The following is a 27,361-nucleotide window of genomic DNA, read 5'->3' on the forward strand; positions in this document are numbered from 1 at the left end:
GTAAGGCAACCTGAAGGGAGAACTGATGGGCTAGCTGCAGCCTCATCTCAGGAGCTGTGAGACACCTCTCCCCTCCCTTCTCCCCAGGGCCGGGCCGCCATGGAGCCCATTGTGATATCTGCCAAGACAATGTTGGAGAGTGCTGGGGGACTGATCCAGACAGCCCGGGCCCTGGCAGTCAATCCCCGGGACCCCCCACGCTGGTCAGTGCTGGCCGGCCACTCCCGTACCGTCTCAGACTCTATCAAGAAGCTTATTACAAGCATGAGGTATTGAAGGGATGGAGAACTGGTGTGACTGGGGGACATACATTGTGGCAGAATGGAGGGGTGGACACTTAGGTACAGTTAGATGGAATAGTGTTGGAAGATACCTGTTGGCCAAGATTCGGGGTATATAGGGAAAAATAGGCTAGCCTTGTTTTACAGGGCTGTTCTTGGTATTGGAGCCTGTGATGTGTCTGCAGGGACAAAGCTCCAGGGCAGCTGGAGTGCGAGGCGGCCATTGCAGCTCTGAACAGCTGCCTACGGGACCTAGACCAGGCTTCTCTTGCTGCAGTCAGTCAGCAGCTTGCTCCCCGCGAGGGAATCTCTCAAGAGGTAAGGGAGAAGATAGTTATGTGAAAAGTTGTGTCTGGGAAGAGAGATGGCAGACTTGAAGAAGATGGGGGATTCAGGAGTGGGCTTCACAGAGACGTCAAGAGAATAGAACATGCCAAGGGCAGTTAGTTCGGTATGGAAGGAAGAGTGGGGTCCTATGCAACTAGAGGGTTCTATTCCAGGTCACAGGGCTAAAGTCCCCTTTCTCCCCAGGCCTTGCACACTCAGATGCTCACTGCGGTACAGGAGATCTCCCATCTTATTGAACCGCTGGCCAGTGCTGCCCGAGCTGAAGCCTCCCAGCTGGGACACAAGGTACCTGGGGAGACGAGTGGGGAGTCCCGGGGGTAGAGTTAAAGAGGGTACCTTGTTCTGCTAACCCCCATTCCAACCCCTTGCCTCAGGTGTCTCAGATGGCCCAATACTTTGAGCCGCTCACCCTGGCTGCAGTGGGTGCTGCCTCCAAGACCCTGAGCCACCCGCAGCAGATGGCACTTCTGGACCAGACTAAAACGTTGGCAGAGTCTGCCCTGCAGTTGCTGTACACAGCCAAGGAGGCTGGCGGTAACCCCAAGGTATTGCAGGCTGGGAGGGAGGGGCTGCCAATAGTTAGCATTGGAGAAGCAAGAACAGGACCCCTCTCCACTCACTCACTCTGCTCCACAGCAAGCAGCTCACACCCAGGAAGCCCTGGAAGAAGCTGTGCAGATGATGACAGAGGCTGTAGAGGACCTGACAACAACCCTCAATGAGGCAGCCAGTGCTGCTGGGGTCGTCGGTGGCATGGTAGACTCCATCACCCAGGCCATCAACCAGGTTAGTCTTTGGGTGCCTGTGGACACTGATGCTACCCTGGGCCAGGGTTCCTAAGCACAGTGGCAGAGACCCTGACTATCTTCCCCCTTCCTCCCCCATCAGCTAGATGAAGGACCAATGGGTGAACCAGAAGGTTCCTTCGTGGATTACCAGACAACTATGGTGCGGACAGCCAAAGCTATTGCTGTCACTGTTCAGGAGATGGTGAGTTTGAGAGAGTATAAGAGGACTGCCCTTGGAGAGCCAAGTTTGGACATAATTTTACCTTTTACATTATTGCCAGGTAACCAAGTCAAACACCAGCCCTGAGGAACTGGGCCCTCTCGCTAACCAATTGACCAGTGACTATGGCCGGCTGGCCTCACAGGCCAAACCTGCAGCTGTGGCTGCTGAAAATGAAGAGGTAAACATGGAGGCAGCTCTGACCTTCCCCTTGCTCCTCACAGAGAACCCCAATGGCACGTCTCTTGTTTCTATCATATCAGCCTCTGGAGCTATCCTACCTTCAACTTCCTTTAGTCTTTCATAGAGAGGGGAAGACACCCTCAGGGCCACTCCACTAACGAGTGATCAGGGCTGTGTATAGGGATGGGATCAAAGCCTTCATGAAGTCACAGGGATAAAGGAGACAACCCAGGATCTAGGATATCCCATTCGATTGCTATTACTCCTCTGGACTTGTGGCTGCTGCTCTGTTCTGCTGCAAGTATATATTCCTTTCTTTGTCCTTCCTTGTTGCAGACCTGTGAAGCCCTTCCTTCCCTAAGCTCCTGGCTTTCCAAGAAAGCAAGTAATTGGATCTTAGCAAGACACACCTAATCCCCAACCCCAAAACCCTCCACCATACAGGCCAAATTGTAATCCATGCTCTCTGATCCAAATACCCCAGCGTGAAGTGCTTCTCCCTTTTCTCCTCACTATGCTTAACACAGTCCTCACCAGCTGGTGCCCACGTGCTATTATTATCCCTGTGTAGGAGGTGACCTCCTGCCGAAAGGATATGAAACAGGAAAAGTCTGCGTGCTATGATGCATGTTTTTTAGGTCCTTAGTGACTCTTCCAAGCACATGGGGATACCCTGAGTGCCTCATGTAAAAGCCATCTCCTTTTTCCATCTGCTCACAGATAGGTGCCCACATCAAGCACCGGGTACAGGAGCTGGGGCATGGCTGTTCTGCTCTGGTCACCAAGGCAGGTGCCCTTCAGTGCAGCCCCAGTGACGCCTACACCAAGAAAGAGCTCATAGAGTGTGCCCGGAGAGTCTCCGAAAAGGTGACTGTGCTCATCCCTGCGGACTGGCTCCCCAGCCCTGCCACCTTGCCCATCCTCCTCCAACCTTCCCAGCCCTCTCCTCTGTCCGTTCTCCCAAGCAGCAGTGACCTTTTCTCTTTCACATGGCACCTACCACAGCCACCATGTGACTTTCCTCCCCAAGGTTTCTCACGTGCTGGCTGCACTCCAGGCCGGGAATCGTGGCACCCAGGCCTGCATCACGGCAGCCAGCGCTGTGTCCGGCATCATTGCCGACCTCGACACCACCATCATGTTTGCTACTGCTGGCACACTCAACCGTGAGGGTGCTGAAACTTTCGCTGACCACCGGTGAGGAGGTTACCTGGGCCTCAGGGAGGCAGGATGGGGGTGGGGCCAGAGGAGGCTAGAGTACGGGGAGCAGCAGGAACACTGAGGAGAGCTGACTAGACTGGACCCTCCCTCAGGGAGGGCATTCTGAAGACTGCAAAGGTGCTGGTGGAGGACACCAAGGTCCTGGTACAGAATGCAGCTGGGAGCCAGGAGAAGCTGGCACAAGCTGCCCAGTCCTCTGTGGCCACCATCACCCGCCTCGCTGATGTGGTTAAGCTAGGTGCAGCCAGCCTGGGAGCTGAGGACCCTGAGACACAGGTATCCACCTGATACCTCTAATTCTAGTCAGATCTACTTCCTGTTTCCCCTTTTCCTCCCACAAACCAGAACCTCTGCTCTCCCACACAGGTGGTGCTGATCAATGCAGTGAAAGACGTGGCCAAGGCCCTGGGAGACCTCATCAGTGCAACCAAGGCTGCAGCTGGCAAAGTTGGGGACGACCCTGCTGTGTGGCAGCTGAAGAACTCTGCCAAGGTTGGCGGGAATGAGAGCAGTCCCAGGAGAGGGAGCAGATCAATGTGCTTCCTCCTGCTCCTTAAAATGACCCCCTCCCCCATTCCTCTGACACCGCTAGGTGATGGTGACCAATGTGACATCGTTGCTCAAGACTGTGAAAGCTGTGGAAGACGAGGCTACCAAAGGCACACGGGCCCTGGAAGCAACCACAGAACACATACGGCAGGAACTAGCGGTGAGCAGGAGTCCGGGGCATCGGGGCCTCCAGTCAGAGGAATCACGCTAGACCGAACCTGCACCTCACGTGTATTCGCAGAAATGTAAACGGTCACATGCTTTTCTCACTCATTGCCAAATGTCTTAAGTGAACTACTTAAGTCTTAGTCTTCCTCACTTTTTTACTCCTTAGCATTTGACAACTATCTTCTTTCACCAACATCCTCCCACTTTCTCCAGTCACCAGTGGCCTATTAGTTGCCACATTCAGAGTCCTCTTCTTGGCCTTCACCCTCTTAAACATTTCCAAAGCATTTGACTGTGGTAACAAACTGTCTTGGAAATTCTTTCTTCCTTTGGCCTTCATGGCGCTGGTTTTTCTCTTGCCTCTCTGACATCTCTTCTATAGTTGTCATTGAATCATCTTCAACCTAGTAAATGTAGAGGCTTTTCCAGAATTGTACAAATAGCCTTTTTTCTCTATTCTCTTCTTTGGTACGTTCAACCACTTTCATTATCATTCTCTAAGAAGTTCATTTCCAATTCTGAGTTCAGTTATTTTTCAGCTGCCTATTTGACACTACCACCGAGATGCAATGCCTCCCAACATGCTACTTCCTGACATGCTACTTCCTGTTAATGGTGGCAATAACCTCCCAGTCATGAAGATTCACTTCAGTCATTTTTGACTTCACTGTCTTATTCACCATATCCAGGCCATTGCCAAGTCCTTTTAACTACCATCTCATCCCTCCCCCGCCCAGTCTCACAGTGATCTCTCTAGTGCAGATTTTCATTTGTCCTCCCTCACTGGAACTGCTGTACCAGTTTTTCACCTGGTCTCCCTGCCTTCATTCTATCATTCTCATCTCTCCTACTCATCTTTCTCACTTCTGAATTCATCTTTCTGATATTGTTTTCATCTCTACTTGGAGATGTCCAAACTGAAACTTTAAACTTTCTGCCTTCCAAACCTGATCATTCCCTCATTTTTCTGATCTTAGTAAGTGGCACCTTTTAGTAATTCAGTTCCTGAAGCCAGAAACCCAGCTTTAACATCCTTCTCTCATTCCCCCCATCTAAGCTCATCAGCAAGTCTTGTTAGTGCTCCCTCCATATTTCATTTTCTCTTTTCCCCATCTCTAACAGCACCACTTTGTCCAAACCATCATCAGTCCTTAGCTGTATTTATGCCATAGCCTCTATCTCATCTCCCTGCTTACATACTCACCCCCCACAATCCATTCTCTCTAGACAGTAGCCAGAATTATTGTTTCAAAATATAAGTTAGATTATGTCACTATCCTGCCCTGGCATCTGTGGCAGAATCCACACTCCTTCCTATCACCTTTCAGTTCCCATGGCCCCTGCCAACTTCCCCACACTCATCCTATCTCACTCTCCTCCCATTCTGTACCCCAGACCCATTGCTCCCTGTCAGTTCTTGCCCACTCCAGGCCCTTGCAACTTGCTTCTCTCCAAATTTCTGAACACCTGGCTTCTTCCAGTCTTTCAGGCTTCAGCTTAAAAGTTCTCTCCTCAGAGAAGCCTTTCTTGAGCACCTATCTGAAATAGGACCTCATTTTCATTTCTCATCATAGCACCTTCTTTATTACCTTTACAGCCCAGATCACAGTCTTTAGATTTTCTGCTTGTTTACCTATTTTTTGTCTGTATCCAAAACTAGAATGTAAGCTCCATGAGAACAAGGACCTTCTTCCCCACTGCATCCCTAGCACCTCACACAGAATCTACCACCTGCCCATCGTTAATAATTTGTTGGATGAACACATACATACATCAAAATATTTTTATGACTTTTACATATTATGTAAAATTCTAAGTTCCTCGGTCCGATATTCAAGGCCCCACCAACCTTTTCTCTGCCATCCCTATATTTTAGAACATTCCTTAATACTCTAACACATGATATCCTGGTTATTCATGCTCTACCATATACCTAAAATATTCTCCTGGTATCTATATCTCTTAAGATCCACCTTCTTGCCTCACCTTTGCCACTCATCCATTCAAAGCTTCTCTGTAGTTCAGGAATGAAAAACTCAGCTCAAAAGCTACTTCTTTAATTTTAAACAAACTCTTTCTAGTCACTTTAGTCAGAAATGATGACTAGCTGCTTGCTATTATATTAACTGTGAATGTGTGAACTTCTCCAAGGACTTGACCTACAATATGTACTGAGTGAGTGCTTGTTGAGTGAACCAAATTACATGAGTGCTACACACTGTCTTATAGTCTCACTCACTGTAAACCTTTTCTTCTTGTTCTGCCCCAAAAGGTCTTCTGTTCCCCAGAGCCACCTGCCAAGACCTCTACTCCAGAAGATTTCATCCGAATGACCAAGGGTATCACCATGGCAACAGCCAAGGCTGTTGCTGCTGGCAACTCCTGTCGCCAGGAAGATGTCATTGCCACAGCCAATCTGAGTCGCCGTGCTATCGCAGATATGCTTCGGGCTTGCAAGGTAGCAACCCTAGTAGTGAGGCAGCTTTAGGGCAGAACATGGTAGGGCAGAACTACAGGGGCTTGGGGGACCTGGAGCTCTTTGGGACCTAACGCTAACATATTACTCTGTTATAGGAAGCTGCTTACCATCCAGAAGTGGCCCCGGATGTGCGGCTTCGAGCCCTGCGCTATGGCCGGGAGTGTGCCAATGGCTACCTGGAACTGCTGGACCATGTGCTCTTGGTGAGGCAGGAACTGTCTGCTCCTCATACCAGCCTCCCTAAATACACAGTCCTCTTCCCACATGCCTCAGAACCAGTTCTCTAATTTTTTGTTCAAATCTCCTCCCCACTATCTATTTCCCAAAGCTGTTCTTGTTTCTAAGCCTCCTTTCCACTGGGGCCCCATCATTCTTAGCTTCTTTGGTTCTTCCATTCACCTCTTTCACTTCTTTTTCTTATTTCTCTCTTTCCACCTGACCTCCTCCTTCTCTACCTTCGTCATCTCTTCTTTCTTCTCATTTGATCATTCTCCTTACCAGCCGGTGAGTGACATACAGCCCTGCTGTCTTCACTGCATGTGCAGTGTGCCACCCAGAGTGCACCTGGATAGGCCATGTGGTGTTCGAGGGCTGTGGTGTGGAGTGGTCCAGGGATGGGATTGGGGGGCCAAGGTCTGCCCTGTTTTTTTTAGGTCAGAATAGAAGCTAAAGTCTGATGCTCTGCTCCCTCCCTTCTTCTTCCCCAGACCCTGCAGAAACCAAGCCCAGAACTGAAGCAGCAATTGACGGGACACTCAAAGCGTGTGGCTGGTTCAGTCACTGAGCTCATCCAGGCTGCTGAGGCCATGAAGGGTGAGGGGTGACCAGGGGCAAAGAGGGAAGGGAAACCTTTGTCATGGGGAGATCCCTGCTTCCAGGTTAGAGTACTCTGAGCTAGCCTCTGTCCATAGTCCCTACAGGTGACAGGGGCCTAGTAATACTAACTATCCTGTCCAGTGCTCCTGACCTCCCTGGTCTAGCTTAGCTCCTTCCTTCCCCACTTTGTCCTACCAGGAACAGAATGGGTGGACCCAGAGGACCCCACGGTCATCGCTGAGAATGAGCTTCTAGGAGCTGCAGCTGCCATTGAGGCTGCAGCCAAAAAGCTGGAGCAGCTGAAACCCCGGGCCAAACCCAAGGTCAGTCCTGCTCCCCCTGTCTTCTCTGCCCTCCTAATGGCAGAATGTCCCCACCTTCAGCTCCCTCTTACTTTGCATCTCTCTCTGTAAACTTTGTCTCTCCATTGTAGGAGGCAGATGAGTCGTTGAACTTCGAAGAGCAGATACTAGAAGCTGCCAAGTCCATTGCAGCAGCCACCAGTGCTCTGGTAAAGGCTGCATCAGCTGCCCAGAGAGAACTGGTGGCCCAAGGGAAGGTAAGTATTTGGATATCCAGAAGCATGGGGACAGCAGCAGCTTTGCTGTCTATACCAGTTTTGTAGCTGGAGGCTTTTACATGTAAATGGAGAGCATAGGTCTGATCAGGCTCTCCTCTTTCCTCCACAGGTGGGCGCCATTCCAGCCAACGCACTGGATGATGGACAGTGGTCCCAGGGCCTCATTTCTGCTGTGAGTGTACAACACCCACTAGGTCCCTCTGAGCTGGAGAGACTTGAGAAGGCTGGAGAGGGGATGGACTGGGGCAAGAGGCCTGTTTTAACCTTATCTCCTTACTTTAGGCCCGGATGGTGGCTGCAGCCACCAACAATCTGTGTGAGGCAGCCAATGCAGCTGTACAAGGCCATGCTAGCCAGGAGAAGCTCATCTCATCAGCCAAGCAGGTAGCTGCCTCCACAGCCCAGCTCCTTGTGGCCTGCAAAGTCAAGGCTGACCAGGACTCTGAGGCAATGAAACGGCTTCAGGTGAGGAACCCTGACCCATCCCAGTGTACTTTGGGCTGTGCTGCTTTAAATTGTCACCCACAAGGCATGCTTTTCTGTGGGAGGACTCTGTCAGCTGGGACCTTACCTCAGTTTTCTCAACCTCATGCTGCCTTCTCTCTGCCCAGGCTGCTGGCAATGCAGTGAAGCGAGCCTCAGATAACCTGGTGAAGGCAGCACAAAAGGCAGCAGCCTTTGAAGACCAGGAGAACGAGACAGTGGTGGTGAAGGAGAAGATGGTCGGGGGCATTGCCCAGGTGAGCTTGGTCCTAGATACCCTGAGGGACAGCGTTAGCAGGCAGTCACATTGCCTGTGCTGGCCTCAACTGCTCTCTACCCTAATGAACAAACCCACTGAACTGAGTCCCTGATCTTCATCCCTCAGATCATTGCCGCACAGGAAGAGATGCTCCGGAAGGAACGGGAGCTGGAAGAGGCCCGGAAGAAGCTGGCCCAGATCCGGCAACAGCAGTACAAGTTCCTGCCATCAGAGCTTCGAGATGAGCACTAGGGCAGCCGCTTCTATTTAACATGCAGACCCAGCCCAGAGACTGTGCCTACCATTACCAAAGCCTTCTGGGCTGTCGGGCCCACCCTGCCCAACCCCAGCACTCCCCAAAGTGCCTGCCAAACCCTAGGCCTGGCCCTGCCCAGTCCCGCTGCACATCCCCTGTCCTTTCCCAACTCCAAGTGCCTTCATGCCCTTGGGCCCCCTAAGAGCCTGCCCCTCCCCAGAGTATTAACGCTCCAAGAGTATTATTAACGCTGCTGTACCTCAATCTGAACCTGCCAGGGCCGCAGCCCACTCCACCTTGCCAGCAGCTTCTGGCAAGTCCCCACAGCCTCAGCTCTACTCATCCTTTTTTTGATACTATCTTCTTCCTTGCACCCCCAGTTACCTGTGGGGCCCGTGGGGTTTTAAGCTCCAAATAAGTCATGCTCCAATAAAGGTGATTCTGCCTGCAACTCTGCCTGGCTTCCTGAAGAGATAGGACATTCCTCCAGGGCAGTGGGGGAGAGAATGGGATTGAGTTCTGTCACCAGCTTGATCTGGCTCAGAAATGGAGTGGGTCAGACTGTGGCAATCTGCCCTGTGAGGCCCCTTCCTCCTCCTTGTACCCATATCCCTAAAGTCATCCTAGTTGGGAAACTGTCCCTGAGAAGTCATATTCCTGTTGTCCCCTATCTCACTGGCCAGCACCTATACCTCACCAAGTGTCATTCTGTTGCAGGGACAGCAGCTGCTACTGCTCTCTGTGGCTACCAGGGACACTCTGTCCTTCATAACTGCTCAAAGTATGTGAACGAATCCAGTCCCTGGCCAAATTCAAATTTCAAAGCAGCTTTGCTAAAAATAATAAGCCTATAAAATACAAGTGTCTGAGCCTAAGAGAATTACCACCACACATTTGGCATTTAACAAGCAAAAAATCCAACTGAGGCTGCCTCGGGTAGGTTCTACTGTTGACTAGATTGGGGAACTTCTAGGCCCTCCAAGGCCTTGTCCTACTGCCTAGAATACCACTAGAAGAAAACTGAAAAAGCTTGACTCAGGTGTGAGACTATAGTTAGGAAGCAGAGCCCGCCTAGTGGCAGGCTGGTGCTGATAGCCCTGTTCCAGCTGCCCTGCTAATCTGGAGGTTCAGTGGAGGGAGGTGGTCAGGGAGGAGGGAGGTGAGTGCTGTGTGCTTCCACTTCCTTCTGCATTCACCCGCTCTGCCCACTGCATGGACTATCTGGCAGACCCCTTAGATCTGCCACTATTTTCCTGCACGATTCTTTAACCAGCTCTGTTGCCCGGTATGTTATTTCCTTGCTTCTCCCTCCAAGTGGCACACAAACACCACCCATCTGCTGCTACCCTGGGCACCCTTCACCTTCTTGAAGCCAAGACATCTACTTGTGGGAAAGTTTAAAGTAGGCGGAATCCCCAGGGCAGCCAATTAGGAAAAGTGCCAACTTCACACCATCACTCCTGTCAGCTTTGATTAATTCATTCAATATTTACTAAGCCATGCCTGTGCTAAGCACTGGAATATAGAGATGTATTATCACCTCTGACGCAGAGGACTGGCAACTCCAGTAAACACTGCTATAGCCCTCTAACCCCAGATTCAGTGTCCTAGCATTGTGAGTTGAGGACCTTAGAGATCAAATCCCGTCTCCAACCTCCCCAACAAGGAGTAGTCTAAACTGTTTAAACTACAGCTATGAGGCCAGGATAGCTGTTCACTCCTGCTGCCACTTCCCTGCCATATCTCCACATCCCCAATCCTGTACCTCTCATTAGTGATGCCTCCAAGAGCCTTCTGGGAAAAGATTTGAATACCCATTAGACCAGCAATTCTTGAAATGGAGTCCTCAGGCACCTAACGGCTCCTGAGACCCTTTCAGGGGTCTGTAAAGTCAAGATTATGTTCATAATAATGTTGACATTATTTTCCTTTTTATAGTGTCAGCATTTGTACTGACAGTGCAAAAACACTGATGGGTAAAACTGCCTTAGCACAAATCAAGGCAGTGGCCCAAGGCCCAAGCTCTACTAATAGTCATTGTATTCTCACTGTCATGCACTAGCAATTAAAGAAATGCTAGCGTCACTTAAAACTGTCCTTGATGAAACAGTAAAACTTTATTAATTTTATTAAATCTTATTCCTTGAGTAACAAGTCTTAATACTGTGTGAAGATCCAAAGCTTTTTGGATCTTCAAACTGCACTCTTAAGTTTTGAGAGTGTAAGGGGTTCTAAGACGAAAAACTTTTGAGAACTGCTGCACTAGACCATGAGTTCCTTTATATCCACATAGTATTAGTATCTTTGTGTACCCGGAACCTGGTGCATAAAAAATTCACCTGGCAAACGTTTATCAAGTGCCAACCCTATGCCTGATGTTATGCCAGGCATTGAGAATTCAGAATTGAAAAAAGATAGTCCCCGTTCTGTAGGGCTCAGACAAGTGGAGGAAACAAACAGGTACAAGAACTGTTATAAGAACTATGATAAGAATAATAGCAGCCTGCACCAAGAACATATAATCATTAGGTAGGTGGAGGGGGTTGGAGGGGAAGTAGCCAAGGGAGGTTTCCCAGAAGAGCCAACGCTTAATCTGAGTCTTTAAGACCACCAGGAATCAGCCAAGGGAAGAGCATTTTAGGGGGAGAGAACGGAATGCACAAAGATGGAAGCTTTAAGAAAAGTATGACTATTTCCAGCGCCTGCTGGAGCTCAGTATGAATCCGGGATGGGAATGAAAGGAGATGAGGCTAGAAGGCTAGGCAGGGGCCAAAACCAAGGGCTTTCTATACCATATTAAGAAATGTAGATTTTTATCCTCAAAAGATGGAGTAGGAAGGGGCGGGGTGAAGGGCTTTAGGATTCTATTCGCACCAACTTTTAAAAAGATCTTTCGTAGCAATGTAGAGAACTAGTTTAATGAATGATTTGGGGAACCAGATCCATGCAGGACGTAATAAAAGCTGCCCAAGGCAACCCCAGAGACGTGGAAGAGGAACGTCATTTGTAGGAAGTAGAATCTTCAGGATTAACTCGATGCAGGAAGTGAGGAACAGAGAAGCACTTGATAACGCCCAGGAGTCTAAGGGCCGATGAAGGTCTTTCACGAGTTTGGGGAAAACAGGGAGATGGGTCGGAGGGAACACTACGAAGGAGGTCAGGTTTGTTCCTTGTGTAGTAGCAGGCAGCTAATCAGATCTAAATACATTTCCGGGCCTCCCGGCCCCGGCTCGGGCCCCGGGCCCACGGTTCCTACGGTTCCCACCCCCACCAGCAAAAGTCAGGCCTCCCATCCTTCTGACCTTGGACAGCAAGGCGAAACGATCCCTCCAGGCTTCCTATGCCCCTTTTCCCTCCTCCGAAGCGGTTCTCCACTTCCTCTCCCCACCCCCACACCCCGTCACCCCACTCCAAGAAAAAAAACGAAAACAGCCTCGTGCCAGCGCCTCAGACTTCCCGACCCTAGGACCCAGCTCCGGGGCCTCTTTCTGCGGCCTGGGTTGGAGGGGCATCTCTCCTCCGGCTCCCGAGGCCCCGCAGTTCAGTAACTCTTCCCCTCGCCCCCTGCATTCCCAGCCCCAGCCCGGCCCCGCCTCCCCACCGGGAAACATCCCAAAAAAGGGCAGAAAAGAAATTTCGGCCTAAAGTTGGCCCGTAGGGAAAAGAGGAGAGTCCGCAGGGAGAAGAGGAGAAGGGAGGGCGCGCTGGGCAAGGGAGAGAGAGAAAGCGGGGGTGGGGTGGGGGATGAGTGGAGCGGTGGTCGGGCCGCTAGAGAGAGGAGGAGGGTGAGGAGGGGGCGGATAAGGACGCGTCCCAGACAGGGATGGGGGTGGGGAGCGCGCGTATCCCGCCCAGAGGTAGCTGCGTGGAAAATATGCGGGGCACGTGGGGGCGGGGCACGTGGGGGCGGGGCAGAAGGGGTGCGGAGCTGGGTTCCCAGCCTCCAGGTATCTGTAGAGTAGCGGCCCTGGTTCCAAGGCTACGGGCTGGAAGGAGAAACAAGAGGAGGGGAGGTCAGGCCCGCCCTCGGGGGCAGCAAGCCGGGCCCTCCCCGCACTGAGACCGAGTGGCTGGGCTCCCCTCCTGCCTCAGTTTCTCCGAGTCCCTAGTGAAGCTCCCGCTATCACTGCCACGTCGGTAACGCATACCCAGTCTGAGACTCAGGGTAAACTGAGGCACTCGACCGCTGAGGAGCCCTCCCTCCCCTCCACCCCCCCCCAAAAAGACATTTAATCCCAGGGGATTTACAGGAAACTTCTAAATTAAGGGCAGCGGCTGCTGCAGCTGAGGCGCGGGAGGGGGCACACAGGTCCCTGAGCCTAGGCAGCTGCCGTGAGCTCACGCCCCGAAATAGCCCCAGGGGCCCCATCCGCAGCTGCCACTGGGCCGGGCTGTCACTCAGGAAGCGCGGAACCCCCAGGCCGAGGGTACCGTCCCCTCAGCAGCGGTTGGATTTTTTCAGCGGATCATCCCGGCTACTTTCCCTTCCGACGGCTGGGGGAGGTGTGGGAAGAAAGGGGAGTAAGGGAGGGGCGGAGCCTCGAGGGGGCGGTCCCGAGGGGGTGGGCGCAGGGGGCGACCGCACCCCCACCTCCGACTGGGCCTTGCTTCTGCCCCTACAAGGTTTGGCCCGTGGTGGGGGAGGGTCCCAGCCCCCAGCTCCGCCCGGTCCCTCCCCGCCTTTTAGGCGCCCGCGCGGCTGGGACATCCCAGTCCAGTTTGGTTCTCCTGGCCCACCAGCCGTGCTTTCAGTCCTCGCCGCCAGCCCAGTTCGCCCGGTCCGCATCGCCAGCCGGCCGGCCCGACCCCCACCGCAGCCATGGACGCCATCAAGAAGAAGATGCAGATGCTAAAGCTGGACAAGGAGAATGCCATCGACCGCGCTGAGCAGGCCGAGGCTGACAAGAAGCAAGCTGAGGACCGCTGCAAGCAGGTGAGCGACCCCTCCCCCCGCCCAGCCTTCCCTCCCTACCCCGGGCCCAGTGCAACCCCCTCCCTCAAAATGAAGGCAGGGTAGGCGCAGCCCTGTGCCCCCTAGCCTGAGGCCTGCTGTCCAAAGCTCTCTCCTGTCCAGCGCAGGGTCTGGGCCTTCATAGTTCCCCCAGGGACCTAGCTAGAGCCACACTTCATCTCACACATTATAGCCTGGGGAGCCCCAGTACCCCAGCTTCCACTCTTGCCCTTGCAGAGTAATGATGGGCCCTGCTCCTTAAGGCTGGAATCTCTCCACTCCCACCAGGTCCCTCGAACACCCCTGGCTGCACTGTCCCTCCTCTACTAACTCTCTTCCTCTCTGACAGCCTCTAAATATCTCCTAGTACCTGCTTACACACACCCCTGCCTCCTCCCTGGGCCTGGGCCTGGCTAACCGAGGCTTCTCTCTCTCAGCTGGAGGAGGAACAGCAGGCCCTCCAGAAGAAGCTGAAAGGAACAGAGGATGAGGTGGAAAAGTATTCTGAGTCAGTGAAGGACGCCCAGGAGAAACTGGAGCTGGCCGAGAAGAAGGCCACCGACGTGAGTGTGAACCTGGGGGACGGTGGGAGAAACACACTGGGAGGGGTCCTAGACCTGGGGATAAAGGGAGATGAGAACCTAGATAACCCCCGCACCAGGACAGAAATGGTTTCCTCTCAGGAATCCAGGCCAAGGCAAGCTTGCACAAATAATCCTAGGCAGTGGGTAAATCAAAACCACCTACCACTTCCCCTAGAGGACGGGTAGCCTTCTAATTCCGTTTGGCTGCATCTCTTAGAATGTACAGTGATCAAGCAGTGAGTCATCGTGGGGGTGGGTGGTACAAGAATTTACCATCCACCCCAATCAGTCCTCCTACTGAAAAAGAAGAGGGCACTGCAGCTACATTTGCAGGGTGTGGGTATAGGTGCTGCTGGGCAGGAGGAGGGAGAGAAATCCAAAACTGGGCTCTGACTTGAGTTACACCCCTGGGGGGCCATTAGAAATTCCCTGGCCTTGACCTCTGGCTCCAGTGGCCTTGCTGTGCACTAGGGCCCCAGCTCAGGTTCTAACAGCCCCTCATTTACCCTCATTAAGCTGTCAGCCTCGAGACCATGCCAGGCCACAGGGCATAGGGACAGGGCCACAGATGCCAAGACAGCCGTTTGGCACATCCTGCTCACTCAGATTTCGCTGCCCACCCCACACACCCTAACCAGACTTTTCTACCTTCTGTCATTTCCAACCCCCACCTCGAGGTAGGAGAATGGCCATATGACCTTAGACATGATCGTTACCGGTACCATTCTCTGTCTCAGTTTCTCCATTTGCCTTGTACCAGGATTAGGTTTAAAATGAGCCCACTGTTGGGTGGATAGGGAGATTAGCATAAGCATGGTCTGAACCTCTGAGATCAGAGATGACATTAACTGTGTGTATTGACTGTTATCCATGTTCCCCAATTCCTTACCCCCATTCCCACTCTGGGTTAATTTCTCTGACCTCCAGCCTTTGGTTTTGGTTCTCCACGAGCCCTGGCACTTGGGAGGAAGCTGACCTGCAGCTGCTAGCAAAGACAACCCTGGACATCTGACACTCTATAAATAACCAAGGCCCGGTGCAGCTGAAGGCAGGACTGGAAACCCAAGGAGTGGGGTGGGGGCTGAAGGGGAGGAGGGTAGACAGGGACAGAGCCAGGGAAACAGGGCAGCAGTGCCCGGAGTAGAAAGGAAACTGCCCAGACTAATTGTGTGACCTTGAACACAGCACTTAACTTACATAGTGCCTCCTCCCTCAGTTTCTCCTTTCTCTTCTTGCTTCCCATTTGCCCAGTAAGGACAGTTGTGTCTCTCTGTAGTTAGAGAGCAACATCTATAACTTGGAAGAACTTAAGAAGCAGAAAATGGCAAATGTCAGTCCTGTGATGAGGATCCCAGGACTTCCCAGAGTTATTTGTCACCCCACTGCCATAGAGTTTCCCTTTTACAGAATCTCATCTCTCTCTAGAGTAGACCACTCAATGTCACCGAGTCATTCTTCTCAACCTCCAATGCTATCCCCAGAATCCTTCCACATTGACTCATCTGGCCCTGTGCCCATGATGGGCTCTTGTCACCTTAGGTGGCCTTCAGCACCTGGAGGACAAGCTACAACTACTTTCTGTATATGGTACTGTGTTTCCTCTGCCCCACAGTATACCACCCAGGATCTGCTTTTTACCCCCTGTTCCCCCAGTGCTGCCACCTGTCTCACTTCTTCCCTTACACTGGTCCTTTCTCCTCTCCAATCTTAAATCTCAGGGTCTCTATCTATGTCTTTGTCTCTGAAGAAGAGCCAGGGATAACCTAACACTTGGACTGTGGATTCTGCAGGCAATATGCTCAAGTGTTTTACTGCATATTATTTCCCAAAATCATCAGACTCGCTTGGGAGCTTTAAAAAAAAAAAGATTTCTAAGCTCCTGCCCTGGTGATCTCAGTTCAGTGGATCTAGCAAGGAGCTAGAGAAACTGTTTAGTTTTATAAGCCTACCAGATGGTTCTATTGATTGATAGAGTATTAGAAATACTGCATTGTCTTAGAACTTTCAATTCCCTTGAAACAAGCATTCCTGTTTAGTTTTATAAGCCTACCAGATGGTTCTATTGATTGATAGAGTATTAGAAATACTGCATTGTCTTAGAACTGCCTACTCAGATTTAAAAAGGAGGAAACTGAGGCTTAGAGAGATTAAATAAATTGCCCAAGGTCACACGAGTGTTGAGTGACTGAAGTGCAGCTCAAAGATAACAGTCTGACTCAGAGCCAATATTCTTAACACCAAACTGCACTGCATCTCTCATTTTCCTTTGCTGGGGCTCATCTTGCTCTGCCCTCTCTTTTTTTTCAAGGTTTCCAAGGTTTTTGTCATCAGTTTCCATGGACCTTCCTCAGAATCTCCATAGTTTTGTCTCTATTTTAGGATTAGAGGCTAGGTATCTGTCACTCATACTGCCCTGGCACCATCCCCCAGTTGCCTCTAGGCCTTGGCAGGGAACCCCTTGCTACAGCCATGGCATGTCCCATACGCCTGCCTGGCTTGCCTCCTGAGCCCCTCGCTGGGAATCTGCCTGGCAACTGGTGACATCATCAGGGCTTGATTCGGTGATTGGCTATTTTTAGCAGCAGCAAGGTCTGGTTGGCCTTTTGCCCCACCTCCTTACCTGGTCCCAGCTCTGCTGTGGTGTCAGGGCTGCCTCAGACTTCGTCACAGCACTTGGAGTGTCCTTGGAGGGGACAGAGGGACCTGCATGCAGATAATTATTGGGAAACTAACTATGCACAGTGCCTGAATTGGCACTGTAGCAGGGGAGTGGAATGTGTCAAGGAATGCCTATTTTGGACTGGAGCATAGAGTCTGGGCAGAATATAGATGGTTGCTTAGGGTGAAAAAAAGAGGTCGAAAATCTAGAAACCAGGAAGCTGGGGTTCTTTTTTGACAAGAATCTTACCATGCTCTGGAGCCTTGATAATCTTTATCCAAGGTAGACAAAGCCTTTCTGACCTCTAACCTTTGACCTGTAGGCTGAGGCAGATGTGGCCTCCCTGAACCGCCGCATTCAGCTGGTAGAGGAGGAGCTGGACCGGGCGCAGGAGCGCCTGGCTACAGCCCTGCAAAAGCTGGAGGAGGCTGAGAAAGCAGCTGATGAGAGCGAGAGGTGGGAAGGGGACCCTAAGCCAGGGACCGGGTGGGAAACCTATCTCTGCTGGTCCTGACCCCACCACCACCCCTCTCCTTGCCTCTCAGAGGAATGAAGGTCATTGAAAACCGAGCCATGAAGGATGAGGAAAAAATGGAGCTTCAGGAGATGCAGCTAAAGGAGGCCAAGCACATCGCTGAGGATTCAGACCGCAAATATGAGGAGGTGACAGCCCTGCTCCACGTCCTTCTCACTCCCAAGCCCCAGACACCCCCAGTCATTCACCATAGATCTACTCCTCTCTCCCTTCCCCCCAGGTGGCCAGGAAGCTGGTGATCCTGGAAGGAGAGCTGGAGCGCTCAGAAGAGAGAGCTGAGGTGGCTGAGAGGTGAGGATACCCTAGGGTGGCAAGTGAAACTTCACCTGAGCCCGTGGCTCTGGGGCACTCTGCATAATGAGGAGGCAGTTTCTCAGACTTGGGGCCACAGGGACAGATCCTGTCCTCTGACCCCTACCTGCTGCCTCTAGCCGAGCGAGGCAACTGGAGGAGGAACTTCGAACCATGGACCAGGCCCTCAAGTCCCTGATGGCCTCAGAGGAGGAGGTAGTGACCTCTCTGGACCTTTCTGGGCAATGGCGCCTTCTCTCAGCTCACCTCCTTCTCCATCTCAGGCTGTTCTCTGTCACCTGCTGGGGTTGAGAAGGGCATGGGGCTTCCAAGCTCTGTCTGCTGTCACTCTCACAACTTTGCTCTTCTCTTCTCTCCTCCACCCCTCCCCCACTGTGCCATCTCCACTGTCTCCCCTCACTGTGCCCTCACATCTCACCCTGCCACACACCCCCTGCAGTAAATGTGGGGACCTAGAGGAGGAGCTGAAAATTGTTACCAACAACTTGAAATCCCTGGAAGCCCAAGCAGACAAGGTAGAGGGGGGTAGAGGGGCAGTGAGGATGGGGTCCTGCAGGGGAGTGGGGCGATGGGCCCAGGCAGGGTGGGGCTGGGTGATCAATGGAGACAAGATCCTGAGTAGCCTGCAGGGCTCAGAGGAAAAATGAAGGATTTTTGGAGGCAATCTACTGATGGCATCTGTATGTCCCTGAAAGTATTCCACCAAAGAAGATAAATATGAAGAGGAGATCAAACTTCTGGAGGAGAAGCTGAAGGAGGTAAGAGTCCTTCCTGTCTTCTTCCCCTCAAGCCTCCAAATCCCCACCAGAGACAGCCTGTGGCAGGGAATTTGGGGCTAGGAATGGTAGAGAAAGTCAACTTAAGTGATAGTGTCTAGGCGGGCCTAATTTTTTTTGTCATTTCCACATCTTGCCTTTACTCCCAGGCTGAGACCCGAGCAGAGTTTGCCGAAAGGTCTGTGGCAAAGTTGGAGAAAACCATCGATGACCTGGAAGGTAAAAGGGATACTCCCCTGCACCCCCAAACCTTTTTAAGTAGGTCCACACTCCCCATGACTGTCAGTCAGTCTGTCTCTTATCTTTACATCCTACTATATTTGCCACTGATAAATTAGGGCTGGACTACCTAACACTCCAGATTCCCGTGGTCAGTGCCTACCGTTCAAGTACTTGTAGCTAGTACAACTCCAGTGCTTCTCAAACTTAAGCGTGTGTGCAAATCCCCCAGAGAGGTTTTAAAATGCAGATTCCTAGGTCCTACTCCCTAGTGATTGCTGACTTTGGCCTGGAGAATTTGTTTGCTTAACAGGCTCTCTGGTAAAGCTCATGCTGCTGGTCCTCAGACCACACTCTAAGTAGCACCGATATAGACAATTCTGTCTCCAAGTGCAATACAATAGAGCTAGCTATATCACAGAGCCTTCTTTATTAAATAGAGAGCTATTTGGTTTAATATCTACATTTGCAAGACAACATTAATGGAAAACACTATTTTAAGCTAGAGTTGGTGAAAACAAATATGTAGTTGCTAGTCTGTGGCTATTTCTCACTGTGTAAAACTATCTTTCTATTCTATGATAACCCTTCACGTTCATAATTCCCATTTCTCTTGCTTCCAGTCTTCTCAGGCAAGCCCCAATTTTATCTCCAACTTTGTAGGACTTTAGACATTTTTGGCTTGAACACTCTTCCCTTGAAACAAGCATTCCTGTTTATCCAAAGCACTGTGCCCTCAGGTCCCCAGAGAGGCAAGAATTCCCGGGACAAGAACTAATTTAGGGTACAGAGAAGATAAAAGACACAGTGGTACAGAGAGGGGAGGAGGGAGCCCTAACAGCTGTCCAGCCTGTTCTCTGGCCTGTCCCTTTTACTCCATCTCTGTCTGCCTCTATCTGATTCTTGTTCTCTCGTTCCATTACCCTCTCTCCTTCCTTTCCTCTATCCCTCTATTCCCTCTCCCCATACTCCCACCCATCCCTGCACCACTACCCCCAGATGAAGTCTATGCACAGAAGATGAAGTATAAGGCCATCAGCGAGGAGCTGGACAACGCACTCAACGATATTACCTCTCTCTGAGCCCTCACCAGTGTGGCCCCCTTGGCCCCTTCTCTCCTCTCCTTTCCATTCTGTCTATGAGGAGGGGCGCAGGCAGAAGGAACGAAAATTGCCAACATTGCACAACCAGGCTGGGCGCAGCCTAGGAGAACCCCCATCGTACATGCTGCCTGCCCTGGCATTTGCTTCTTCCTTCTATCCATCCGCTACTCCCTCCACCTGCTGGCCTCTACCTCTGCTGCTGAATAAAACTCAACTTGGTCTCCATGCTGTTTTCCTGCCCTCCAGAGAGCACTTCCTTCACTCCCCTAAAAATACTAGTTCAGTGCTGAAACCTTGGCTCTTACAGACACCCCCAGTCTTGTAACACCCCTCCACCACTAAGCTCACCCACAAAACAGTGTGGCCCACATTGAAACCCCCTCTGCACGGGCACTCCCAGTCTTCACTTTCTGTCACTGCTGCATGTGGGCATGTATGACCCCTTCAGTCACCATGAGCCATGTGGTGCTTCTGCAGACCCAGGCCTGTCACTGACTTCAGAGCACTCACCTGGGGTTCCAGGATCTCAAGGAATGGTTAGAAGGGAAATGGGGCGATGAGGTACAGGCAAGGAGGGGGTGGGTGCAGCAAGAAGATTGTGAAAAGTCTGAGATGAATCTGGAAAATCTTTGGATGCCAACAACGTGGGGCTTTCATTGCAGGTCTGTTTTCTGCCTCCAATCTGTCTGTCTGGCTAGCCTTCCCTTTCCTGGCTCAGTGTTTTGTCTTTCCTTCTGTTTCCAATCCTCTTAAACCTTCTAAAGGAGATGGGCAGATTAGTTTATGACTCAAGCCTTCCCATCCCACCTCCGTGACCCTGAAGCTTTGAGTGAGGCATCCATGTCTGTCCTGGTCAATCCATCCATTCGCCCCTACCAGGGGGTCCTCAGATCCCTGAATGCTTGTGTCTTCATGTGCACAAGCATGTCTGTTTGTCACACCCCCTGTCCATGCCTTCACGTCTCTTCTCTCATGTCTCCCCTCCCCTTCCTCATGTGCTGCTTCCTCTCACAGAGACCTTGGCCAGTGCCAAGGAAGAGAATGTGGAGATTCACCAGACCCTCGACCAGACCCTACTGGAACTCAACAACCTGTAAGGGCTGGCCTTGCCTCCAGCCAGGCTATAGTTGCCACCCAACCCAATAAAACAAATTACTGGCATCACAGGGCCCTTTAAGCTTTTATTTGGTGTTGGCGATGGCGGTCTGAGAGGATGCCTGAGGGAAGCAATGGAGTTGGAAGGACCCCTGGGTGAGCAGGGCCTGGGTCTGTGTTCTGTGACAAGGCTTCCTTTTCAATGGGAGCCAAGGGGTGGGGGTGCTGGGCTCACTGAGGAGGGTTGTGAACAGGCTGTGTGAAACAGGCCCAGTAGGGCTGGGAGGACATCCTAGCTCTTACTCTCTACAAGGCAATGGAGCTGCTGTCAGTGGCACTGTCCCATTCCAGCAGGTGGCTGAGCCAAACACAATCTGATGACAAAACTGCAAAGCTACACAGATTTTACTTGAGCAGCGTGAAAGCCCAAAAGCCTAAATGTGATTTTAAGCCTAGAAGCTGAGCCTGCTCTACCCTCAGACACATACACTGTCACACACACACACACACACACACACACACTCTCATTCCAACAATATCAGTGATTTCTGCCCCTTTCCTGATAGAATGCCACCGCCGCCCCCCACAAAGATGTCCGTACCCTAACCCTGTGACATGTTACCTTAAATGAAAAAGGGACCTTGTGATTAAGCTCAGGATTTTGAGATGGAGAGATTATCCTAGATTATCTGGTTAGGCCCAATGTCCTTATAAGAGGGAGGCAAGAAAGTCAAAGGCAGTTGCAAGAGATGTAACAATGGAAGTGAGAAGTTGGAGCGATGCAAGGAAGGGTCCACAGCCAAGGACTGCTTGGCTTCTAGAGGCTGAAAAAGGAAACATCCTCCCCTCAGTGTCCAGAAGGAACCAGCTCTGCCAATACTTTGACTTTAGTCCATAAGATTCATTTTGGACTTACGACCTCTTGAACTCTAAGAGAATAAATTTGCATTACTATTAAGTTTGTGGTAGTTGTTACAGCAGTAATAGGAAATGAATACACCACCCTGATTTGGGGAACAAAAATACCTTCCACACATTTTATTAGAAAAAAAAAAATTTTAATCTTTGTTAGTTAAAAAGTGTCATGGGCAGGATAGAACAAAGTCTCCAGCTCCCATTTCAGATTCTTCTGTCTGGCTTCTTCATGTTCTCCACGTTCCAGGCCTCTAGGCAGCACTCTCAGTGACCTCTGCTGGGTGGTAGCTAATATCCCCTTTGGTCCCACCTGGGTGTCTATACAATAGGGAAGCCTAATCAGAAAACTGGCCCAGGATGAGCTTATTTGTGTCCAATTTTCTTAAAGTGTTCTGGTCTCCACGTAGGAGGTGGGAGCTATCCCTGAGAGAGGGGTCAGCATAATACATACCTTCGCTGCCTTCTCATTTGCACAAGGCAGGCAATGCTGGTGACAGCAAAGAGGATGCCAAACACCAGGGCCAGGACGTCACCTGGAGAGAGGAGAGGATGACTCAGGAAGTGAGCCTGTAGGGTCCCCCAACCCCTGTCCCAAGTTCTCCAGCTGCCCCGCAGCATCTCAGAATCCAGAAGAGGCCAGCAAAGGGATGGAGTGGATACATAGGAACGAATAAGATATAAACACCTTTTTTCCTTCCTAAAAAGAGGCTGTTGGGGGAGAAAGATGATCAGAGATTTCTGAAGCTTCATTCTGACCAACTCTTGCCATGGGGAAAATAGTGGAACCCCCCTGATCTTGATCTGACACTATCCCACAGGGTTGGAGATCTGTTCTACAGAAAAGGAGAGGCAGCAGAGGTGGTCCTGACTAGTACCTGGGGCTGAACAGTGCCAAGGGGTGGCCACAGCATCAGGAGCTAGAGGAAGAACATAAACTCACCAGCAGCGAGGCAGGAATTCAGGCGGACTGTAGAGACAAAGAAAACAGCTAGGAGCTGGGACCACCAGTGACTAACAAATGAAATATGGGATGATGAGGGACCAATGGCTGAGGGGACATGGTCATATGAGACACCAGACAAAGCCGCACCTGGCTCAACGGTCTGCTCCACTCCAGTAGGGAAGGAGGCCTCAATTATCCGCCCATTCAAAGGCTGCATGGCTCGAAAGTTCATCTGTAGCCGAGTGTCCTCAGGTCCCCACAGGGAGCCAGAGAGAGTGTGGAGCTAGGGAGGTCATTAGACAGTGGGGGAGGGCTCAGGACAAGGAAACAAAAGGGTCACAGGCCTACTCACGGCCAGCACCTCAGGGCTTCACCCTCCATGTCCCTCTAATCTCCCACACTGCCTCCTCTTTCTCACCTCATCCTATACCCATTTTCCCCACATTCCCTTTGTCACCACCATGCCGCAAACCCCACCTGCTTAGCACTCAGCCTCACTGTCTGGTTGAACACAGTCCAGATGACCCCCTGGGCACAGGGGGGTGTGGTCAGAGACCCCTCATATCGGAAGTAGCGGCTGAGGTCGGAAGGCAGCAGTGCAGATACATCCAGTCCTGGGACCCAAGTCTCTGAGTCTGTGGAGAGGACCTGTGCTGGAATCCCACCTAGATCACTCCCTTCTGAAGCTTTGAGGTATAGGGATATAGTTTCATATCCCAGAAGCCAAGTTGACTCAATTCCCTGAGACCACTTCTTCACTCAGTGTTTCTCTACCCGTAACTCAGCACAAGACATAGCTCAGAAGAAAGAAAAGGGCTTTGGAGAGAATTGCTCCTTAGGTCTTCCCTCTGAGTCTTCACTTTGCATACTGTGATAACATGCTGGACCACAGATTTAAGCCCAGAGTGAATCAAAAGGCAAAATGAGCTGAATAACTTGTAAATAAATATAAATATTTATAACTATAAAAAAAATGGAAAAAAAAATCAAAAAGCACAGTTCCCCCTAGTTTAGCAAAACTTAAGGTCCAGTAGGGTAAGTAAGGTTTAAAATGACCCGGAGTGACTGAGAAGGAAAAGAAGATTTCCAACAAAAGTATTTATAAATTTAAAATATTTGATACTTGTAAGGAGAATAGACAGTTCTCAGAAAAATTTTAGCTCCAATCCCTGAAATTCCAAACAATTTTTTGGTCTTACTTGGTTTTTGTCTTATTTTGTTCTTTGATTTTTGTTTTTTAACCATAAAGGCAGTGGGGCAGCAGTTTGCTTTTGTCTGTTTGTCTCTGTTCAACTTCATAGTTACTATCAAGATCATAGCCAATTCATACATCAACCCTCCCTCTGTGGGAGGGACCACATCTCCATACCTTCCTCAGCAATTTCTTCCAAATGTGACAGCAACTGCTCATAGGCACTGTTTTCTTCAGGGCCTTCCTAGAAGATGACAGGTGCAAGACAGGTGATACATGTATCTAGGGCCACGGCTGGAGCCCTGCAGGCGAGGTAGAGTTCCCACGGTCCTCCCTCATTCCTCAGCTCTAAGAATGCTGAGGGAACACAAAATCTTATGTATTATTTATTATTCAAAGTCTTCTTACTCTTACTCTGCAAACTAACCTAATGAGCTTGGCAGGATAGTTTTCGATGGCAAATTGGAGAATGAGGAGGAAGGTGGGCTACTTTACTAGGACACAAGGCCTTCATGGCCCAGGCCCAACTCACTTTTCAAGACTCATTGCCACCTCCACACATTTCATGCCCCATCCCCCAAAACCATAATAACCTTTGTATTCATTACATCTGCATTCGCATTAATAATTTATATGTTGACTTTTCGAGCAAGGACGTGTTATTTCAAGGCGCTTCTCTGAACTCTATGCTGTGAGGCCGATGTTACGGAGTCAGGGCATGAGTGAGGCTACCTGGGGTCTTGCCATCCCCCCATTTTACTAGCTTCTAATCATCATGTATGTAGCCTTGATCATTACAGGTTCAAAGAGGTCACTAAATGTTTCTCTAGACTTTATTGTAATTTACAAAGAGGAAATTATGGATTATAGAAACATTAGAGAAATTACTCTTCCTCATGCCCACTTTATTGCAGCTGCCATCCCTCGAATTTGCCATATTCTGAGCCCTTGCACATGCCGTTTGCTCTGCATAGAGTATCGCCTTTTCTTTCCCACTAGTGAAGGCTTCCAGTTTCACCTCCTGTAAGAAGCCTCCCCTGACTACCTCTTTTCTTTGTCCTTTGTATATGTTTACCCTGTCAGCTTCCCTCACTGGCTGTGGACTCCTTAGAGACGAGGATCAAGGGTTTCTGAAACCTTTTTGTGGCCCAGGGCCTGGCTCACAGTGGGTGTTTAATGAATGAACTACTGAGTGAATGAGGATAATAGCCAGGTGCCTGAGTGAGCGTGCTGGGATGGGGTCTCTGGGGGCAAGATACGCTGAGCCCCAGGGCATGGGGAAACAGGCTGTGGGAAGAGTCCAAGCCTGGTACCTGCAGAAAGACGGCCAACACAGCCAGGCCCCCTGGGCGCCCCAAGGCCTCGTCAACTTTGGCAAATGCAGTGCTGAGGTGAACCACGTGGATCTGGAGAGGAGAGGTGGGTAGAACTGGGCAAGATCCCTTGCCCTGCGTCCCCTTCGTCCCTCCGCGGAGAGCTGCGCCCTCACCTCGGCAGGGAAACGGTGGCCGCCAACCGTGTGCTCCGAGCCGGGTCGATCCGCAGCGCCCCAGTGCAGATGTAACTGCAGGGCCCGGTACTCCCTCCCGGGACCCAGGGCCATCTCCAGCCCGGGAGGCAAAGTCAGCTGCACTGCGGAGGGAGAGCAGGTGAGAGGTCCCGGCCCCACCTCTGAGAGGCAGCCTAAGCCCCCAGCACCTCCGGGATCGTCCCCATTCCCTAGGCCCCATCCCCTCCCCAGATAACCCCCACCTCTTCCCTGAGGCTCCGCCCCGGGACCGCCTCACCCGTGTGGCCATTATTGCGCAGGCGCAGTTGTGGGAGTGGCGGGAGCTCAAAGCCAAAGAGTTCCACGGGTTGCAGGGCGGGGCAAAAAACGGTGCGGTCCGGACGGATATCTACCGGGGACTGGAAGCGGCCAGCGCAGGCTGGGGACATCTGGGGCCAGGGCAGGTCGCCTGTGGTGGGAGAGTATGGACAGGAAGTCCGATAAGATCAAGAATTTTTAGGGACAAGGGATAGAAGAGATGAGGGGGTGGAGTCAGAAGACACTGGGGCGGGAAATAGAAATCAGGGATGGGGACAGAGACGGGTGCGGGCGTTGTCGGGGCCTGGCAGACCCGAATGCGGTGTGGGGGGCACCCAGGACCAACGTTCGGGGGTGGTTTGGGGTTAGATCAGAGCTGAGTACCCAAATTGAGTCCGTGCAGGGGTTCAGTGCCTCACCTCCGTAGCGCCAGTGACTGTGGGCATCCCCTGTTAAAAGTGAAGGATGAGAAGGCTGATCTTTGAGCCCAGTCCCTCCCGGATGGCCAGGACGAGGTAGGTCTCGCATCACAAACTCAGATGCCTTACATTTGTTAGCAGGTAACAAATGCCTAAAGCGAGCCAGGTGTAAAGCACAATAGAGTGCAGCCAAACAACACCACAGCTGGTGGGCCACACAAAGATCCTACTGGCCCTGGAGATACCAGTTCGCAACCACTGCCTTAGTAAATGGGTGGGGACCACAGTCCCCATACCCAAATCAGTAGATCCTCTTTCCTTTCTCCCTCACCCATCACTCTTCCCTTTCTGGTCTCCTAACTCTTTTTCTAAAGTTTCTGGCTTGGGAGTCGAGATACCAGGTCCCCCTACCTGCTATTTCCTTCTTCCTAGGTCTTAGTTTCCTCACCTGCAGACTGAAGATGAGGGGATTTCTACAAGCCTTTCTTGTGCTTCCTCTGGTATCCCCATCTTTTCTCTTCTCATACTCTTCTTGCTACCTGTTTTCTCTTTTCGCATTCCTAATCTCTTTCTCCTCTCCAACCTTCCTCATTATTCTTTCCCACCTCTTCCTGCTTACCTCTCTCCATCTATGCCTCACATTTGTCTCCCCATCTGTTCCCTTCTAGCTCTGAAAAAGGGAAAGGGTTTAGTGGCACGAGAGCCCCTGGGGTTGGGAAAGGCTACTGAATAATATCTGCCTGGGCTGGGGTTTAGTGAAAGGAGACACAAACCTCCTGGAGCCTAGCTTTGAAGGACTGATGACCACTTACCTTTGTTGTTCCTGTGGGCATTATTCTGGGGACCTTGAGTGTCCCTGGGAACCTCAACAGTAGGGAGATCCTCTAACTTCAGAGAGTCTTCTCCTGATTCAGGCTTCATTTCAGGTGGGTCCTCCTCTCCAGGTGGATCTTCTTCACTGGGTAGGTCCTCCTTGCCCGGTGGATCATCTTCCCCAGATGAATCTGCTCCTACGGAGGGAGTCGCCTGCATCTGGTCTAGGCTCTGGGGATGGGCAGGTAGCAGCAGCAGCAGTAACAGCAGCACAGTGGGGCCCGGGGCAGGGGCTGAGATCAACAGAGGGAGCCAGGAGCTGGGGCACAGGAGAGCCATGTGGCTGACTGTAGGGTGTCCCAGACACGGTGTGTACGGGCTGTACGTGCATTGGAAACAGGAGCTGG

At 51.3% G+C, this 27,361-nt stretch overlaps 3 protein-coding genes across 11 annotated transcripts in view; 2 read left to right on the forward strand and 1 right to left on the reverse strand.

The window, feature by feature from the left end:
- Positions 1–9,082, forward strand: part of TLN1 (talin 1) — a 32,867-nt gene extending 23,785 nt beyond the window's left edge. The window contains 21 exon segments of the mRNA XM_006916006.3: positions 64–269; positions 467–599; positions 813–914; positions 1,004–1,174; positions 1,266–1,415; positions 1,518–1,619; positions 1,699–1,818; positions 2,541–2,687; positions 2,851–3,017; positions 3,134–3,317; positions 3,408–3,533; positions 3,634–3,750; positions 6,031–6,216; positions 6,333–6,440; positions 6,945–7,050; positions 7,252–7,376; positions 7,487–7,612; positions 7,743–7,805; positions 7,916–8,098; positions 8,245–8,373; positions 8,502–9,082. Coding sequence (XP_006916068.1) covers positions 64–269; positions 467–599; positions 813–914; positions 1,004–1,174; positions 1,266–1,415; positions 1,518–1,619; positions 1,699–1,818; positions 2,541–2,687; positions 2,851–3,017; positions 3,134–3,317; positions 3,408–3,533; positions 3,634–3,750; positions 6,031–6,216; positions 6,333–6,440; positions 6,945–7,050; positions 7,252–7,376; positions 7,487–7,612; positions 7,743–7,805; positions 7,916–8,098; positions 8,245–8,373; positions 8,502–8,627 — 2,877 coding nt within the window. The 3' untranslated portion in view covers positions 8,628–9,082.
- A 4,128-nt stretch (positions 9,083–13,210) lies between these two features.
- On the forward strand, positions 13,211–20,936 carry TPM2 (tropomyosin 2). Of its 4 annotated transcripts, none has more exons than XM_006916014.3 (9): positions 13,211–13,564; positions 14,020–14,145; positions 17,148–17,281; positions 17,371–17,488; positions 17,581–17,651; positions 18,112–18,187; positions 18,368–18,430; positions 18,598–18,667; positions 19,667–20,778. In XM_006916014.3, the coding sequence occupies exons 1-9, from the start codon at positions 13,451–13,453 to the stop codon at positions 19,747–19,749; spliced, it is 855 nt and encodes a 284-aa protein (XP_006916076.1). In that variant the 5' UTR covers positions 13,211–13,450; the 3' UTR covers positions 19,750–20,778. The 4 variants fall into 4 exon arrangements, with proteins under 4 accessions (XP_006916076.1, XP_006916073.1, XP_024905518.1 ...); XM_006916011.2 differs by lacking the exons at positions 18,112–18,187; positions 19,667–20,778 and adding exons at positions 17,792–17,867; positions 20,785–20,936 and having other exon boundaries at positions 13,212–13,564; XM_025049750.1 differs by lacking the exon at positions 19,667–20,778 and adding an exon at positions 20,785–20,936 and having other exon boundaries at positions 13,212–13,564.
- Positions 20,937–21,888: 952 nt separating this feature from the next.
- On the reverse strand, positions 21,889–27,361 carry CA9 (carbonic anhydrase 9). Of its 6 annotated transcripts, none has more exons than XM_015592602.2 (11): positions 26,954–27,358; positions 26,142–26,171; positions 25,668–25,873; positions 25,405–25,542; positions 25,229–25,321; positions 24,093–24,159; positions 23,201–23,376; positions 22,871–23,006; positions 22,721–22,747; positions 22,232–22,313; positions 21,889–22,098 (listed from the first exon to the last, which is right to left on the reverse strand). In XM_015592602.2, the coding sequence occupies exons 1-11, from the start codon at positions 27,291–27,293 to the stop codon at positions 22,032–22,034; spliced, it is 1,362 nt and encodes a 453-aa protein (XP_015448088.1). In that variant the 5' UTR covers positions 27,294–27,358; the 3' UTR covers positions 21,889–22,031. The 6 variants fall into 6 exon arrangements, with proteins under 6 accessions (XP_015448088.1, XP_015448090.1, XP_015448089.1 ...); XM_015592604.2 differs by having other exon boundaries at positions 25,405–25,547; positions 25,703–25,873; positions 26,954–27,356; XM_015592603.2 differs by having other exon boundaries at positions 23,201–23,358; positions 26,954–27,356.

The sequence above is a fragment of the Pteropus alecto genome, unplaced genomic scaffold, assembly GCF_000325575.1.
Source record: "Pteropus alecto unplaced genomic scaffold, ASM32557v1 scaffold206, whole genome shotgun sequence".
Taxonomy (NCBI): Eukaryota; Metazoa; Chordata; class Mammalia; order Chiroptera; family Pteropodidae; genus Pteropus; species Pteropus alecto.